Consider the following 20,004-nt stretch of genomic DNA (forward strand, 5'->3'; position numbering starts at 1 on the left):
ACGCAGTCAGTCTGGAATCGATCCCCATCGGTGGGCCCATTGGGCTATTTCTCGTTCCAGCCAGTGCACCACGACTGGTATATCAAAGGTATACCCTGTCTGTGGGATGGTGCATATAAAAGATCCCTTGCTGCTGATCGAAAAGAGTAGCCCATGAAGAGGCGACAGCGAGTTTCCTCTCAATGTATGTGTGGTCCTTAAAGGGACATACCCTAGTTTCAACCCGTGAAAATTAACACTAAGTTCAGTTAATCTATAAACCTGCAACACATTTGGATAAAATTACAACTGAGTGAAACATGAGTCTGTGACTTTGAAATGGTGAAATACCCTCTAAAAATAGACTAAAACTGGACTCCATCGCCGTTATTCTCAGACACACTGAGTTTTTAAAAATATGAGAAATGCATTTTGTGATATTAAAAACACTAGGATGACCAAAAATACTTCAAATGTATGGAAATTGATAATCTAAACAATAAAATCTAAGTAAAGTATGATTTCAGTTATCCAAAACGGCTCCAATAGTAAAAATATGCCTTAGTGCTTAAAAACTAGGGTATGTCCCTTTAACCATATGTCTGACGCCATATAACCGTAAATAAAACATTTCATTCCACATTTAGATGTGAAAGAATGAGACAGTGTGATCTTTGTAGACAAGACCCTGCTTACTATATGCATGTCCGTTATCATATGCATATGAATTAAAAATCTCCACAAAATCATAAAAAATATAATACAGTCAAAAATATGTAACAAACTTTATTTGACATCAATGAATGAATATCAAGTTGCAAAATATTGCTAGCTCTCGCTCTCGCTGTCTCTGACACTTGGGTTGGGAGTAGATCTCACAGAATTTCTGTTACCTGAAAACAAAGTTAACAATTATTAATTCTTAAAGAAACTCTTTTTAATTTTATCTCAGACCTGTTCACTGATGTATACTAGTCTGCTAACGTTAAATTGATTCTGAATGACATGTAACTATAGACTAAATAATGTTAAAACTCCTATTAAAACATGATTTAGTTTTAAAACTATACCAACTCTGTAATATTTGTTTTTACTAAACATTTCGTGAAAATTTTATGAAAAATGTTCATCAACTATAGATAAAATGTCTTCTTTTTATTAATACAGTGGTAAAGGCAAATGGGATTTGCAGAAGCACAGAATCATACTAAATTTGCAGCCTGCCTGTATGCGGCCACTTAAGACAGGTGAACCTGAATAAACTATTACACTACCTGATGCCGGGTCTCGATGGAGAAGGAGTTGCAAAATTAATAGGATGTGGAACAGACCTGCAGTAAAAAAAAGGAAAAAAAAAACACCAACAAAAAACATTTTAAAAAGTAATAGTTTTCTCAGTATAAAGGCTACAGGCTCATAATTCAGTCAAAAAGCTGTCACATAATCAGCTCTACAAAAATGGGTACATGAGGAAAAACAGCAAAATATTTAATTTTGGCACTTTTTGATAGCCAGTGATCATAAAGGTGTTACGACAACATATTTTGGCTCAAAGATGATGACTGGAATCTTGAATGTGCAATTAAGAAGAGAGTTGCCTCTATTTTAAAAGAGTTCGAGTGTAAAGAGGTACATCATGTAGTATTTTAGGCAATTAATGTACAGCCAAATTATTAATTCAGCATAAGATAATAAATGGACAACAAACAGTAGAGAAACACCTTTTCTCTTGATATAATATATAAATGGCTTCAATGATGATGTGATTTGCAACAAACAGGTACTAAGACATGTTCCACATTGTAATTCCACATGCCGTTATTTAGGGGTGTAACGAATACACATGGTGGCGAATATGATACATGATCAGAATAGGAGTTAACGAAAGAAAGAAAGAAATGTTTTATTTAATGATGCACTCAACACATTTTATTTATGGTTATATCGCATCAGACATATGGTTAAGGACCACACAGATTTTGAGAGGAAACCCGCTGTCGCCACTACATGGGCTACTCTTTCCGATTAGCAGCAAGGGATTTTTTATTTGCGCTTCCCACAGGCAGGATAGCACAAACCATGGCCTTTGTTGAACCAGTTATGGATCACTGGTCGGTGCAAGTGGTTTACACCTACCCATTGAGCCTTGCGGAGCACTCACTCAGGGTTTGAAGTCGGTATCTGGATTAAAAATCCCATGTCTCGAATGGGATCCGAACCCAGTACCTACCAGCCTGTAGACCGATGGTCTAACCACGGCCACCGAGGCTGGTATGAGGTAACGAATACTAATATGTAGGTTTTGCAGAAAGGAAGAACAGATTGGGTTTTTTTTTTAGTCAAAACTGATTAATCATGGGTGGGTTTGTTCTTTGCTTTTTTGACAGAAGCGAAATCAAGGTACACGTAGGGTACCAGTCCAATGTGTTGAATAAAAAAAGGATTAGTCTATGGCTTGGTCTATTACAAAACCGATCCGAACATTATCAAAACAATCGAATCAGTATTGCATTTTGGTTAGTTTGAATTAGAAACATAAATTGTATGGTTAGTGTTTCATATATGTATTCGTGTATTCGGTTCAGCTAGTGATGAATACAAATGCAACTACGACATAGTTCTGTGTTTGGTGCACCAAATATTCGAGTATTATCGTTTAACTCCTAACATTATTTTAAACAACATTTACTGTGAATGGTGTCACGTCTCATCTGTTCTCTCCTTCGAAAACATGTCTCTTTTGTTTGACATTCATACAGTGCATAGATTTAAACCTTTATGCTTTTTTTTAATTGTTTGCTCATATGAAGATAAAGTATATCCAGATGTTATGTTCTTATAACATTTTATCCTGCAATCACTGTATACAGTGGCAAGATATGATGACTAGATAAATCTCTATATTTTCGGTTACTGAGCAAAAATATAGGTCATGTGATATAAGCCCAACTCGACTCAGTATCTCAGACTAGATTTTCAATAAACATACTCTTCAAATAATTTGTTTTAGTGCAGTAAATACAAATAAGTTTTAGTTTTGTGATAACTATGCAAATCTTGTATATTTATTTGTGAATTAAGAGTTTAAAAACACTTTTTAAATGAGAAAAAATGTAGCTATTAACAATTAAAAAGTTTACATCTCCAACATGCAAAGCAATCCAAACATGACCAAAACCTGATCTATTTAGAAATTATAAACCATATAAATGACAAATTTAACAGCATGTGTATATCTAAAATATCATTATGGACAAACACATATAATACAAATAGTCAATACTGAATGTGGTTTTTTTTGTTTTTTAAAGATAAAAAAAATATCTTTCACAAGTTTCACCCAGGTGTGAGAAGAATGAGTGAAAGTTGGTTTGAATGTTTCCGATGCATACATTTTTTTCAGACATTTTTTTAATTAATTTTATTTCAATAACATGATATAAAAAAAAAAATTGCATTTATATTCAATTAAGGTTCAAGCATGCTTTCTCAGGCAGACAGTTCATCAACAGTTAGTTATAATTTCAAAGTTTTCTACTCACAGAGGTGTATTTTGCTGCGTATCCATGTGTACCGGAGTTGCACGAGTAGTTCCTGTGAAAAACATGTACCAAAACATTAATAAAAGAAAAAACATTTAGTTTTCTCTAGCTTGTTTTTAGCATGGTGCAGCACCATTCCTCAAGTCTAGCACCATCTAGCTTGTGAACAACAGGGGTGGGAGGTGTATAGTGAGTAGAAAACTGAAGAACTTTTACATTACGTTTGAAGGCAGAATAATGGTGTCCTATTTAGAGTCCATACCAATCCCTTCACATCTGATATGTGCGATTGCACTTGCACACCTTAATTTAATCTCAGGAACGTTTTTATAGTCCACGTCAAATATGGTGACAGCGCATTGCTTGGATAGAAGATTCATTCGTTTCAACATATTTTCGTGTTTATATCCAATTAAGGTTCAAGCTCACTGTCCTGGGCACACACCTCAGCTATCTGGGCTGTCTGTTCAGGACAGTGGGTTAGTTGTTAGTTGGTTAGTGGTTAGTAAGAGAGAAGAGGGTGTAGTGGCCTTACACCTACCCACTGAGCTCTTAAGAACTTGCTCTGGGTTGGAGCCGGTACCGGGCTGCGAACCCTGTACCTACCAGCCTGTAGTTCGAGGGCTTAACCACTGCGCCACCGAGGCCGGTCTTTGGATAGAAGATGGTTTAATCCCAGCTGGCCTCAGTATTTGATACATGTTTTTAAGTTATTATTGTGACTGTAAATTGGGATCATTTGCATTTATGTTTGTGCTGTTCATTGTCAATGTACATCCTATACTCCACGTGTTTTCTGTATATGCTAATCAGTAGCTCGGACCTTATGTGGCGAGTGATTTATTACTCGTATGATATTTTCAAACGGCACACCTCCAATCAAATACAATGGATGACAATGGTAGAAGCACACTGTTAATCAACATATTATGTGTATATTATACACCACAGATAAATTACAACAATGCCTTGCCTTTTGTTAATTAATTAACTGAAAAAACAAGGGAGCTCAATTTGTTCCATTCAGATACATGTAAAACATGAAGTGTTCTTGACCATTATTGATCAAAACAAACATTTTAACATTTCATCATTTTAGTTACATCCAAATATATTTACATAACAAGAGTACCGCACAATTAAAGGTATCACCTACCATAACCTTATTCGGTGCACTCTTAAGGGAATCATATTCATTTTAATGTCTCTTTAAGAAAGAAATAATTTAATACCTTTCAAATTTGTTTAACATGCATTGAAATGACCATTCAAAGATGCAAATATAAATTGGGTAAATCGCCATGAAAATCAAACTTGATCTGTATCAGTACATGATAAAGCTACCGGTATATACAAAATGTGTGCTCAATATCTAAAGGCATTGTGAAAAAAGATCCGGAAAACTATATGTGGGACAGACCCGGTTGGCCTGGTAGGGGACTAATAAATATATTGATGAAAAGAAATAAGGGAACACATGAAATTGTAGACTAAATTTAATTCACAACTAGCATAATAATGTCTGTATTTCATACCAAGTTGTAATGTGAGATTGAATGTCTATAGTGTTCTCAGTCAACTTCTGACAATATGAATTGAGTTTTGATGCAGTCATTATTTCTTGTTGCTATCTGTGTGATCCTTTATTTCTTTCCATCAGTATACAAATAAATGTTCTTTTAAATTCAATAAAGATGTTTTTGAAATGAAAACTGAAAATTCCCAATTGTAAAACGACACTAAAATGTCCATGGCTGTCAAACCAAATTGTAGAAATAAAACCCTGCATAAGCAAGTTTTCTTACCAATTCTTCCACTACAGGGTGGTGTCCGAACAGACACTCTACCAGGTGCTATAGAACATGGTGGTGTGTTTCCACCAACCTGAAAAATATACTTTAAAATCTATACTTAACTGCATAGGTATCTAAAAACAAAACAAATCTGGGTTTGTTTTTTGGGCGGCTGAAATTTGGTTTGATGCATATATATTCAATTTTAAATACCAATTCGTAGTTTTCTCCCTAAAATTATTAAAAAGTTAAGAAATAATTCAAAATCGTATCTTTTTATTTTAAAATTGAAGCGAGTAACCCAATGGGGTGTATACCACCAAATCAAATCCCATAGACGACAATAGTAACATACATGTATGTGGCAATGACTCCTACCTGCAGCGTATCAATCAACATATACACCACAGATATGAAAAATATCACCCCTCTCACTTAAAGAGAATCAGAAAAAAATGGGGGTGAAGCTATTAATTTCAGAGGTAATGGGTAGCATCTATGACTACCCTAGTTTTGCACAAAATTTGAGTACTGTATTTTTCACAGGTACCCAATACCTTGTTTCAATCACAAGGCTATTTAACAGTGGTACTAGATGAAATAAAATTGACTACATGTTTTGCCCAGATGGAACTACTTATTTTTTTTACAACCAACACACTTACATTTATCACCAATCACAGGACTTTTGCTATTAACTATTCTATCAAAAGTTCAGTGCACCTCAAACTCTGACCCAGCCAGAAGTTATTTGGTTTATTACTGCCTTTGCATACATGTAGCATTATTTTTGGCTTGTGGTGTCATTAAATAATTATCTTTTCGTTTATTAAAGGTGAAGTTGGATAATGTATATACATGTACCCAGATGTGTATCTCATTTAAATTCTTCAGATTTTATAGATTTTTACTTTAAAGTGATACTAGTTACCAGTATTATGTTGAACCAGTTTAAAATTTGTTTTATTGTTTTTCAAACAAGTTCAACAGAATCACTGTACAGTGCAGTGCATGTTGTAGATAGTGCTTGATTGTGAAAATAAAATATCTGAACCAGATGAAAATGTGTTTTTTGGTAAATAATTTCAGTTTGATTTGACATAAGAAGAACAATAAAAGTGTTTTGGAAATAACAAAAAAAACTATTTTGTGTGCAATTTACAAAACAATGGGCTCAGAAATAAATAACTTGTAGTAAATTCGATAGTATGAAAAAAGGCATTCCCTGTGAGATGGACTTTTGTGTGAGCTTTACATTATTTCAAAGCTACTTTACCTGAGAGCCGAACTGTAACCTGCAAATTTAAAGGAAAGGAATATTTGTTTAACATCACCTGAGTAAATTTTAAACGAATGTTTTTTGGGCTCAGGGAACATTTTGTTCAGTATCGCATTAGAGCTGGGCAGTATACCATATATACCGTCCAGTATCGGTATCATGTCAACACCGATTTACCGTACCATGGAAATTTTAAAATACCAAAAGTTCAGGATTAAGAAATGTTTTCCGCCATTTAGTAGCCTAAAACACTAACAATATATCTGACGAACGCAAAACCAGCGTTTCTGCCAGAGGGTAAAATGGGTATGGTGCCATACCCAAATTGTTTTGCAGATTTTTTTTTTTTAAGTTAATCTTATCATTACTGTGTAATTTTCTTAACCCTAACCCTAAACTTAACTTATTTTCTTTCTGTGGGAGGCCCCAAATACCCCCTATTGACTGTGGTTGCATTCAATTCCATAGTGCCATATCCAAAAATTTCTTTCTGGCAGAAACACTGAAAATGGGTTGGGTAATAAATCAGATGAGAGACTTGAGTATGGAATTTAATTTTATTTTGATGAAATTAGCAGGTATAACTTAACTAGAGTATGCATTTAAAGCCGAGTATACTGAAGATACCGCTTGATATCGGTATCAATATTGTGTCAATACCGAATACCGTATCGATACCGAGATAAATCACCCCCAAAATACCTATATCGGTACCGAAGCTCAAATTTCAATACTGCCCAGCTCTATATCGCATTGTGATTCTCTATGCAAGTTTCAGAGATCACTACACAACTTTGAATTGACTAGAAATATTGCTAATCAAGATTTTGAAAACAAGATGTTCCCTGGATATCTAAGATGATAACTTCGACATGTGGTCAATAGAGACAAAACCTAGTGTCACCACATAAGTTACTCCTACAGATAAAGCCAACAAGGATCTTTTATATCCACATTCCCATGGACAGGACAGTACATACCATGACGTATGCATCTTGGGTGCGGGCTCTACCACTGAGCTACAGCCAGCAACACCCCCTTTCAATTTCAAGACAAGCATCTGTACATTAGTTTGTAATTCATCCAAAAATAAAGTCACTTCTCCCGACAAGAACCATACAACTGGTATATCAAAGGCCATGGTATGTGCTATCCTGTCTTTGGGATGGTGCATATAAAAGAGCCGTTGCTTCTAATGACAAAATGTACATGTCAAAATTACAAAATGTTTGAAATCAATGTGCTCTAGTGGTGTCATTAAACAAAACAAAATTTTAACTGACAAAAACCAGTGCAGTGTTCAAGAGGGTGAGCACTCATTAACAATTTGACTGTTTTCATCATATCCTATTACATCACATTCATTTAGTGTTAAGTACAAAACCAGCCTAGCTCTTTTCACAATAGAAAATTATAGTCTTAAACTGTGAGAGATGAAAGAAAAAAACCCAAAACTTTTATAAGACCTTTACATTTATCAATATTTTCACTTTTTAACCAAATAAAAACATTACAAAAATAAACATTATATAAATATGCTTTTAGGACGATAGCAGGAATACACTTTGTACGTGTGAAAATGTTGATAAATGTGAACATTGATTACACTTTGGTGTAAAACTAAACGATAATATACTCACTGCAAAGCTGAGTTGATTCTGTTAAGATACGGCAGTGGAGATATTCCAGGTGAGGCTATTCAACAAAAAAACAATATATATATATATATATATATAAAATAAAATATGTAGATAAAACATTTGTGGATGTGTGCACCATGACTTGGTTAATAGCTATACTAACAATGGTAGCCATCCATCAAATAATTCTCAAAGGCTTTAACCAAAATCTAAACGACCTTACTTTGACCAGGGGTCAAATTCATAGGCCAGGGTCTGGGTGTGTGTGTGTGTGTATTTATTTAACGGCACACTCGACACATTTTAACATATGGTTAAGAATCACAGAGATATTTAGAGAGAAAACGCACAGCCACCATCCATGGGCTACTCTTTTTAATTAGCAGCTAGAGATCTTTTAAATGTATCACCAGCGTTATGGTTTGGCCATCAGTCTACAGGCTGGTAGGTACTGGGTTCGGATCCCAGTCGAGACATGGGATTTTTAATCCAGATACAGACTCCAAACCCTGAGTGAGTGCTCCGCAAGGATCAATGGGTAGGTGTAAACCACTTGCACCGACCAGTGATTCATAACTGGTTCAAAAAAGGCCATGGTTTGTACTATCCTGCCTGTGGGAAGTGCAAATAAAAGATCCCTTGCTGCCTGTCGTAAAAGAGTAGCCTATGTGGCGACAGTGGGTTTCCTCTAAAAAACAGTGTCAGTATGACCATATGTTTGACAAGATAAAAAATCAATGTGCTCTAGTGGTGTCGTTAAATAAAACAAACTTTTCTTTTTTTACTTTTTAAATGTATCATCCTACACAGGACCATACAAGCCACAGCCTTCGTTACACTAGTTGTGGTGCACTGGCTGGAATGAAAAAGAGCCCAATGGGCCCACCAAATGGGATCAATCATAGACTGACCATGCATTAGGTGAACACTTTATCACTGGTTAATGTCAGTAAACACTCTTAAATATACAAAAATTGACGATAAAAATATTCCTTAAGTCAAAACATTTTATGCATGTTTTTAGGTGGGTACAAATAAAAAGAGTATGGTTTGTACACTGGTGAGAATAATGTTGATCATTTGACCTCTAAATATTATATTAATTGGGAGGGGGTAAGAAAAAGATAGTACACAAAATATTTGTGATAAACTCACCTCGGTGCACAGGTGATGAAAGTTTAGCAGGCGTTCCCTGTCTAAAATAGATTACTTAAAATATAGCAGCTCAGCTCACAAATAACAACACTGCTAAATATATATGTATATAATCTACATGTAAAGCCATAGCTAAAACTGGATCTTTTTTTCTCCCATCCCTAGCCATGCAAGATAGACCCATTACATGATGTCAGCCCATGCGGAATAAATCTGTCTTATATGGCTATGACGTCATTGGGGAGTATTAGGGCATTGGTAATATATGACATCATATCAATGCGAGTTGGTTAGTTTTAGATCAATATTTTGTTATTAAAACCTTCCTTATAAAACCTATCTTGTTAATTTGTAGTGTTAAATTACATTTAACACATGAAACAGACACAGCAAATATGATAGTGTAGATTATTTATGATAAAACGGTCAAATAAAGACGTAACTTTTTCAGCCATCTTTGTTTGTTCATATAAAATAATGGTTTATTTATCGAATGGATGGGAGAAAAAGACTTCACCATATGCAGTCAGGTGGGATAGAAAAAGTACACCCTTGGTGGTGGAAAAATGTCGACCCTGGGATTCGTTAAGCCTCGTCCCAGGTCAAAATTCCACCACCTCGGGTGTACTTTTTCTATCCCACAAGACTATATATTATGGAGTCTATTAAAGTTGTATATACAAGACTGATATCAGTCACTATTGTGGTATTTATAGAGAATATAAAATTCACGATTTAGCTGTTGATTAAAAAAATCCAATTCACCAGGAAGACGTTCAATTATCAAAGTGTTCTTTTGTAGTTAGGATGCAAAAACAACAACAAAAAAGCCACCAACAAAAAAGTATTTGTTAATTTATAGTTCAATTTGTTGTAAGATCAGTATTTATTACAATACTGTGAAAATTTACTAACTGCTAGAATTCAAAGCATATACTGCATTTAAAACAATCTATTTTTAAAAAATTTATAAAAATATGTCAAAACAGCTTAGTTACAATTTGTTTTTAAATTTAAACATATATTGATGAAAAGAAATAAAGGAACACATGACATTTTGGATCAAATGTAGTGTAGTTATGTCTGTATTAGATACATAGAGAATTACTATATGAGCAGTCATTAGATACCATTTATCTTACAAGTTGTTTTAAAACTACTAATGAGCGAAAGAGAGTTGGATACGTTTTTAAACAATGAGTTGTAAGGTAAATGGTATCTAACGTACACGAATAATGTTCTCACCAACAGGTGTGTAAGAAAAAGATATAACAGGGCTTGAATGTCACTAATATGGGGTTGAATGTCAGCAACATCATTAGCTTCCTGACACTGGATGAGAGTTTTAGTTACAGTCAATATTTCCTGTTACTATTTATGTGTTCCCACATTTCTTTCCATCGGAATAGTAACAATAGTGTAGCAATAAAACAGACATTTACCATATCATGCCAAAATCAACCCACTTGAGAAAACAGTTATTTTAACAGCAACGTTGAAAAAACACACAAAGAAATAAGCTTTATAATTATAACAAATAAAAACATATCAACCTTGAATGACTTCCTAGACCCTAGTGAAAAAAATAAATAAAAATAGCAAAGCAGAATTAAAATTGAGGGATATAAAGTCATATTTTTTAATTTAAAAAAGACATTCACAGAACAAGTAAACAATGACTGTCATACGACTCATTGAGATTTAAAAAAGAAGATGACCACCCTCCCCCTCTCCCCGAAAACCAAAGATATTTCCATTAAAAAATACAAAGGTTCATTTATTTTTAATGTTTTCATCAGAGCAGGAAAACCCAAAATTGAAGTACCAATTTTGAAAAAGTTAACTTTTGCCACACGCTGAAAGATGCAATATTAAACTGTCTATTGCTTTGAAACCAAATAACTTACAGACATGCATCTTGAAATTTAATTCAACAGAACAACTTTGAAATCTGTGACATTATGAGCATATCTGCTGAAATATTTCATTTGGCAGATTAGACTTAAGTGGAAATTACTCAAATCCAAAGTGAATCAAGAATTAAAAAGTCCTTGTGTTTCTCTATTAGCCAACATATTTTGAATCATTTGACTAAATAGTTTTTTGAGAAAAACAAATAATTATAGTTTGCATAATTCAAGATGGTCAATATACACAAATATGAATGGAGGTTAAATTATAATTATTACTTTTAGGTACCGTAACATACATGTATGTGTGTACATTCCACCAAATTTCACAAGTTTTAGTCAACAGGAGTTAATGATATAAAACATTACATATGATTTCTTTAATAATAATGTGTAATCCAAGGTGGCTGCAATACACAAGGATGTATTAATTACATATTTTGGAACTTGTTGATAATATATGCTCCCATCGACTAAAAAATCTCATCATTCTGGTCAAGAGGTTTTTGAGATACATATAGAACTGATACATGTAACTTGCTTGATGAAAAATAACAGAAATAAGAAAAACTTCAACGAATAAAATAGGGCTTACGGTACATGACTTGAGCCGTACATATTTATTCCTGCATTTATAATAAAATACTCACCTTTTCAGATATCAAGCGTTTTAAATATGAATTTTCTTCTCTCAGTTTAATTATTTCTCTGAAAAACATGAAGACATCAAAGTTTATTATTAGAAAGTAAGAAAATATCAACTTATTATTATTATTATATATTTTTGTTTATCCCACTTCCCCCTTTCCTGTCTCTCCTTTCTTCCCAAACTGGCAGCTCCTCCTATTTTTCAACGTCTTTCGCTGTCCACCTCCACATGCCAGTCCTTGTCTCTCCAACAGCAACTTGTGACTATCTGTACAACACACCTGCCATATCCCATCAGCTTTTAGCTGTGGGTTTTGTCTGACCACTTTGGAGAGTGTTCAGAAGTTACTTCTGGCATTGTTAAAGGTAGGGTCAACTCGAACAAGAGCCTTATGTGTTGTAAAGATGCATACCCGGACCACCAAGACATACTGACACTTTAACAAATGAAAAACGCGTAATTTTAAAATAAATTAAAAAAAACATGATTATTCCTGCTAACTGGGGGCAGCCATTTTGTTTCGTTTTTGAGACGTCCGGTGGTATAGCTTGGGGCGAAGTGACGTCAGCTCCGTCCATCTCCTCTATACAAACGCTCTAATTTATGACAAGGTGCTTCGCTTTCATCAACCTGACTTGTAAAACAACATAAATGACTTGATTGTATAATAAACTATTTAACTAAATATATTTCAGTTTGCATCAATAGAACGAAATAAAGTTATAGTATTTTTCTTTTTTAAAACATCCAAATAACGGACAAGTACGAGTTTGCCTACCTTTCTAGATTCTGAATTGACATTCCATACTTCTCAGTTTTTCTTGCATGTTCGTCCTGCTTCAGCAGCTATTCGGAATAAGATAAACAATTGTTAGTTCTGATTTCTGCCATGATGGAATACTAAAATTAATGTTTCAAATTCTTTGAATTTAATAAAATTACCCAAAGTTTCTCTTCACCATCACCTAATATCAAGCCTCTGAAACCTGCGAGAATCATTCTTTCGTTCACGCAATGATCATGCAAGTCTAGTTTCATGTAACCCATGTTTTGTTCACATATTACATTCAGGACATCAATACATGTATATGGTGTCATGACAGGTTACATACCATAGGGGTGGGAATTGGTGAACTGTAAAAAAAAAGAGGAAATCTAGAGGGGTTCCGGAAATTTTTGAAATCTTAGGTTAAAATCTGTGCCATCTGACACATTTTGGAGGAAAGGACGATTAAAATGCAAGGAAATGCAATGTTCCACGAGAGGAAAACAGCTGATCCGAGGAGAATTCCCATCCCTGATACAAACAAAATGGGTTACCTGAATTTGGTTTTGCGTAATGCACAAATGATTTACCCCAATTTTTAATTCTCAGAGGCTTGTATATTCTGTATTTTCAAAGATTTGTCTTTAAATCTTTTCAAAAGTACATTGAGAGATCATCTAAAAACATATATTATTAGAAATCAATCCCAAACCTGTTATCTTATTTAGGTATACAACTGCTTGCTAATTACAATCAAAATAAATAAATAATAATAATCCAACAACAGTAAATTCTCAGATCCTTCCCCTCCCAGACCAGATGGAATTTTATTTCCATATTTACAAAACCATCCAAAAAACTATGTTGGACAGATAGACCGACGGACAGAAGGATGAAGACAAAGCCTATAGTCCCTTCTGGTTGGACCGGTAGGGGACTAACAATAACCAAACAGTACTTACTTTATCACGAATGTGTGACATAAGTCTTTTTCTGTGATTTTTCTGAAAGTCAAAAACCTGTAGAATAAAAAAAAAAAACCCAGTTTGACTAAGTAATAAGGTATTTAATATGACAAAAAACTAGAGATATTTTTGGTTTTAAATAATATATAATCTGAGGAATCCCTTTTTTTCTTAGGTGTTGGGTATACATACTCATCAAAACAAATTACGGATTTTCTTGTTTACCAATATTTATCAGGCGTGTGCTACATAGAGATTAATACATGAGTGGCTGTTGGATACCATTTATCTTACAAGTTGTTTTAAAATGTATCTAACACACGAAAGCGAGGATACATTTTTAAACGAGTTGTAAGATAAATGGTATTTAACAGACATGAATGTATTCTATTTCTTACACATCCTCAAAAATCTGGTTTTAAGCAAATTTTAATATCTTTCTTGATTAAAAGTTATTTACAGCCCTTGCATTTGTAAAACTTATGTGTCACAGACATATGATTGTCAGGTTAACTATACATCACAGTGTAATCGATTTCGACCATGCTGTTTTTTCATTGGATGGTATGGCATTGGTGACCTGGACACCACCTAGGAGCAGCCAGTTGTATGTGTTGAAATTGTTAACATATGTACATATGATAACAAGTATGTGTTATTAAAAATAATGAATGATGTTCTGACCAACAGGTGTGTAAGAAAATAGCTTGTTCTGAATGTGGCGGACATTAGACCCTATGACTTCACCTGACCTAAGATGAGTAATAATAGGTTGTTTTTTTTTACACATAAGTCATACCTAGATCATTTTAATTTATCGCTGAAAATGCAAAGATTTACAGTGCCCAATATATACAATTGGGTTTTTTCTATTAATAATTTATAAAAACAATTAATTTCATAATGAGCTAGAACTAACCTCACAAAGCTGTTATAAACTATGTTCAATGTTCGAAATAAGCACTTGTCCGTTTGTCCTTACAAGTGAAAATCTGCTTGAAGAAGCAAAATGTACCTCAGCAGTTGTCCAGTTAACAAGTAAAAATGTTCAATGCAGTTTAATTTTGAGCCATCAAAAATATGTTCCTTGTACTTGAATAAAACAAAACATTTATTTGGACAATTGAAAATATTGGTGGACAAGTAGATTTCTAGATGTACTTGTCCTTATTTCTATTTCTGATATATTGTTGAAAATCTGACCTGTGTGACCTGTTTTTGGTATTTCTTCAAAAGATCCATTGGGTCTGTGAAGAACACTTCAACATCTGCTTTCAGCTGAAAGATATTGCAATTATACCAAATGATTTGAACTTATTAACCTGTCCCCTAATCACATGTCCCAGACCCAGTCACTGGCGAAGTCAGAGATTGTGCCCAGGAGAGACGTGCTTGTACCTTAATTGGATATAAAGTAAAAGTAAAGTTTGTTTTATTTAGCGACGCCACTAGAGCACATTGATTTTTTATCATATCACCGGCTATTGACGTCAAACATATGGTCATTCTGACACCGTTTTTTTAGAGGAAACCCGCTGTCGCCACATAGGCACATTAATATGTTATCCAATCCAATCCTAATCACACCTTTCATTCTTGGGTTGTGTGTGCGTGGGGGATGGGGGCAGTAGGACATAGCCCAATGGTAAAGTGCTCTTTTAATGTGTAGTCGGTCTGATCGATCCGTCAGTGCATGGGCCTAATGGACTATTTCTCGTTCCATCCAGTGCATCACCACTGGTATATCAAAGACTGTGGTATGTGCTATCCTGTCTGTGGGATGGTGCATATAAAAGATTAATTGCTACTAATGGAAAATGCAGCCTGTTTTCTCTAAGGCTATATGTCAAAATTTCTAAATGTTTGACACCCAATAGTCGATGATTAATACATCAATGTGCTCTAGTGGGTTGTGCTTTAGAAGTGGGTTTTTTTTTTTTTACCTCCTTCCCTAAGTAATAATTATTCAAACGTGACTGTCACTGCTTTTGGTATGAAGTTAAATTTTAGCAATAAAACACTTATTCTAGTTACTCTGCCTGACCCAGTTACCAACTATCATTTACTTGACATTTGAATATTTCATTGCACAATACGAACCTTCCCGGTCAGCGGAATAGTGGAACATTTGGCAGCACACATTTTGCACTTGTCCTTAGTGCCTGAAAGACAAAATGCACATGATACATTTATTAGTACACTATCAAACAGAAATATTTTAGACAGACATAGAAAATTAGAAAGCTTTTAAAACAAATACAATCTAAAAACATTTTATTTGACCAAAAAGATTTAATTATTTTACACATTGCCAGTTTAGTCAAGTTCATGCTATATACAGTCAAACCTGTCCTAGCGGCCACCTGTAATTAGTGGTCACCTGCCATAAGTGGCCACTTTTCCTCCTGTCAAACAAGTTTTAATGCAAATGTACTCATAATAAGCATCCACCTGTCTAACGTGACCAATGGCCACCAAAATTTTATCCCAAATTGTTAAAATACCTGTATTACAAAATGTAAGTGGCCACAGTCATTGTTTCCTGTTCCACGAAAGAGTTATTTTAAACAGCGACAAAGTGCAACAAATTAGCGATCTTCACACCTTCACAGATACTAGACCTCATTCAGTCCTGATATTTACTGTGTATTAATTAAGAAAGTTTGACTCTGGAATGCATATAATTGCCTCTGGGTAGGCTAAGCTTGACATATGTAGATTCATCTATGTAGTGTACAATTTTGAGAAGAGTGGGAGTCTGAGGCTCACAAAAATCATATAGTACTTTCTAGCTTGGCTAGCATACGAGCCTGCATGGCTCGTAAAAAGTATTTGTACAAATTACATTGATTCTTCGAAATGACACAGTCAACATAAATCTCAAAATCCTGGTAAACCACAGTCTTGAATATTGCTAATTTTCAAGGGCCATAACTCCATCGAAAATAGGTAAATTGCCATGAAAGTCAAACTTGATCTGTAACAGTACATGATAAAGCTATAAACAAAATTTCAGCTCAGTATCTCAAAGCTTTGTGAAAAATTATTCCGGAGAATTGTTTTTCACATCTTCTAAGATCAAGGGCCATAACTGTCAAAAATGGGTAAACCACCATGAAACTCAAACCTGATCTGTAATAGTACATGATAAAGTGATACTAAAAATTTCAGCACAATATCTCAAAGCTTTCTAAAAAAACATCTGGAAAACTATATGTCGGACAGACTGGTAGGGGACTAATAAAAAGTATTATTATCCATATGGTTCAACATAACCAAGTTAATAATAATCATACGAAGCACACGTGTAATAACAAGTGTAATGACGTAATTTTGGGAAGCGACGTCATAACATCTCCTTCTAGTTGTGGCTAAAACATTTTGAGTTGGGTCTTGTTATTCATAAAGAAAACAACAATAATAATATGGATAATAAACTTGTGTCAAGATTCATGTACAAAAATCCGGACATCCATTTCGTAAAATCAGTACGACACACAAGCTTGTATAATAATCTCTATTTCATTTATATATGTAACTATAGTATTAGTACTAGGAGTTTCTGTTTTGGGGTACCTCTGATTTGGTGTCTAATGAACATGTATAATTCCATGTATCATGTATACTGACAGTTGGTCAAAAGAAATAATATACACTGCCACCATACATGCTACTCCTAACAAAGACCCTGCACAAAGAGCAATAAGGAATGATCTTTTACATGCACTTTGAGTTGCTCATTAAGGACAGTACATACCATGGCCTTTAATATAACAGTTTAAGGCCAGTGTTTTTGCTTAGGTGAAATTAAAAGGTGCGCAAACTCCCTCCCTTATCTCTTCAAATGAATCGATCACATTAATATCACTAGCTGATAAAAGTAATTTTATCTTTATAAAGGTGGTTTAAATATTATTTATCACCCAAGACACATAATTGTAATGAAAAACACTCCCACTCATGTGGATTTTTTTATAAGCAATGTTATCGGACCTAACATAATTTCTTTTATTAAAAATTGCAGAATGAATGAAAGTAAAAAATCATAGCTATGACGTATTAAATCTGCAATTGATGATGAAATACCAGACAAAAAAAAACATAATCACCGATCTGATCATGTGACAAAAATTAAATACAGCAGCAAATAAGTGGTTTCTGTCAGATTGACGACACTATTACAAAAAAAGAGAAAATAGTTTGCATTATTAAAAAAACCAAAAACTTTTAAACAAACAAATGGATTTAATCAAGGCTGTTAAAAATACTGATTAAATTATATAATGATAAGCTATTGAATACTGGAGTGGCAAACAAGTTTTTGTCAGTATTACTGGTGTTTCCATACGCACTGCTATTATACTTTTTTTCTTTCTTTTTTTTCTTTTTTGTTGACCGACCCCTCTAAGACCGAGAATGGTATTTAAAGACGTGAAGTTGGCTCATACATAAAATATGGAAAAATATAGAGGTGCGCAGAAAAATAAAGCATGGTGGCAGAACGTGAAAGGGTTGTCAAAATGCAAAATTAATGAATACATTTTTACAATTATTAGAAAGATTATATTGATAGAATTGCTGTTTAATATTTGACAAAAGATTTCAAACCCATAACCACCTAGATGGTATACTTATGATCTGTTTTGTGTTTACTAGGAAAACTCAAATTTTTTTTTTGCAGAAAGCCTGCATTGCAATTCAGCTAAATCACAGAACTCCATCTTGCCCCAAAAATACATGACATGTTACATATACACAGGTCTAGCTACATGTACCTGCATTGACACAGTTGGCACAGTATATGTGACCACAACTTGTTAAGAAAAACTTGAGGCCATTTCCAGGTTGCAAGAAACAGAGATTGCAGTGAAGCCAGTCCATGAAGAAAACTTCACATATTCTAAAACAAAATGGAAATTAGGTTAATATCAACAAAAATTTAATACACATATTCATAGAAATGTTCAGTAATCTAATATTAGATTTTTAGTGAAAAATTTTCCTCATTAACAGTGTTCTAACATTTCCAACATAACAATACAGACAGCAACAGTAGTAATATTAGTTTATTAAATAAATATACCTTTAATATAATTCTCCCCCCTCCTCCCCAATTTTTTTTTTTTAAATTCACATATTACACAAAACACCACTAGACCACATTGATTTATTAATCATTGGATGTCAAACATTTGGTAATTCTAATAGTCTTAGAGTGAAAACCTGCTACATTTTGTCATTAGTAACGAGATCTTTTATATGAACCATCCCACAGACAGAATAGCATATACCACAGCCTTTGATATACATGTATCAGTTGTGAATCACTGGCTAGAACGAGAAATAGCCCAGTGGGCCCACTGACAGGGATCGAGCGCTTTACTACTGGGCTATGTTTTTGGGTCGGTTTTTTTTTTTATAAAAGCTCTGTCACAGCAACAATGTTTAAAGTACATAGTTATAGCTAGATGTAAATACAATAATGATTATATATCAAGTTAAAATGCATATCTGCACTATCCCAAATCGCAGTATGTTAGAATTATATTACACCCACTTGTTTGTGAATGGAGGGAGGGGGGCAGGCAAGCTCCGATTAAGCGTTACTTAATATTCCGAGGGTGTTCGGTCTAGCATTATGGAGGGACAGAGGGTGTTTAATTTTGACAAAAATAGCATTCATATTTGAACGGCCCCTTATTGTGTATGGGAATTAAAAAGGTTAATTAACTGCTTTGGGAAGTTTTGATTTTCTTCTTTTTTAAAAATATTACACAAAGTGTTTATCTACTGTACATATTTCAAAAATATTATATATTTTTTTAATGTACGTGTAGTGGTGTTAGAAACTGACAATGTAGACCACACAATTAAATATTAAACATAGATGATAGACGAAAAGGTGAATCGCATTCCACAAAATCACGAGTTTCAAGATTAACTGCAGGTTTATTCATTTTTCACATGAGTTGAAATATGTTTGATCGGAGTAATTGCTGTGCTTCGCAACTAAATTGCATCGTCTACTAGCGCACACGGTGCAACGACTTGTCGTGGGTTTTTAAATAGCGTTAAATGTTACCACGGTAATACGCAGGGTGGAGATATAATCTTGTTGTAGCATTTGATAACGTATGCATTTCTTAAAAATAATACATTTGCATTAGTCAACTAGATTATTAATCATAGTAACAATAAATATAGGTTTGTAATTCGTTAAGTCTTCTGTTTGATGAAATATTATTACAGACGATAAATTTGGAATTGCCGCCTCAGAAGTCTTCTGAAAATCAGGAGTTGTGTCCCTTGATAAAAACAAATCTATA

The 20,004-nt window shown here is 34.0% G+C and overlaps 1 protein-coding gene across 1 annotated transcript; it reads right to left on the reverse strand.

Annotated features, from left to right (window-relative positions):
* Positions 1-752: 752 nt before the first annotated feature.
* On the reverse strand, positions 753-20,004 carry LOC121389014 (probable E3 SUMO-protein ligase RNF212). Its single transcript, XM_041520606.1, has 15 exons — positions 19,930-20,004; positions 18,454-18,578; positions 15,779-15,840; positions 14,882-14,956; positions 13,676-13,732; positions 12,726-12,793; positions 11,949-12,006; positions 10,942-10,961; positions 9,389-9,429; positions 8,234-8,288; positions 6,591-6,609; positions 5,327-5,405; positions 3,522-3,573; positions 1,254-1,310; positions 753-872 (listed from the first exon to the last, which is right to left on the reverse strand). The coding sequence occupies exons 2-15, from the start codon at positions 18,557-18,559 to the stop codon at positions 869-871; spliced, it is 753 nt and encodes a 250-aa protein (XP_041376540.1). The 5' UTR covers positions 18,560-18,578; positions 19,930-20,004; the 3' UTR covers positions 753-868.

This window comes from Gigantopelta aegis, chromosome 14, assembly GCF_016097555.1.
Source record: "Gigantopelta aegis isolate Gae_Host chromosome 14, Gae_host_genome, whole genome shotgun sequence".
NCBI lineage: Eukaryota > Metazoa > Mollusca > Gastropoda > Neomphalida > Peltospiridae > Gigantopelta > Gigantopelta aegis.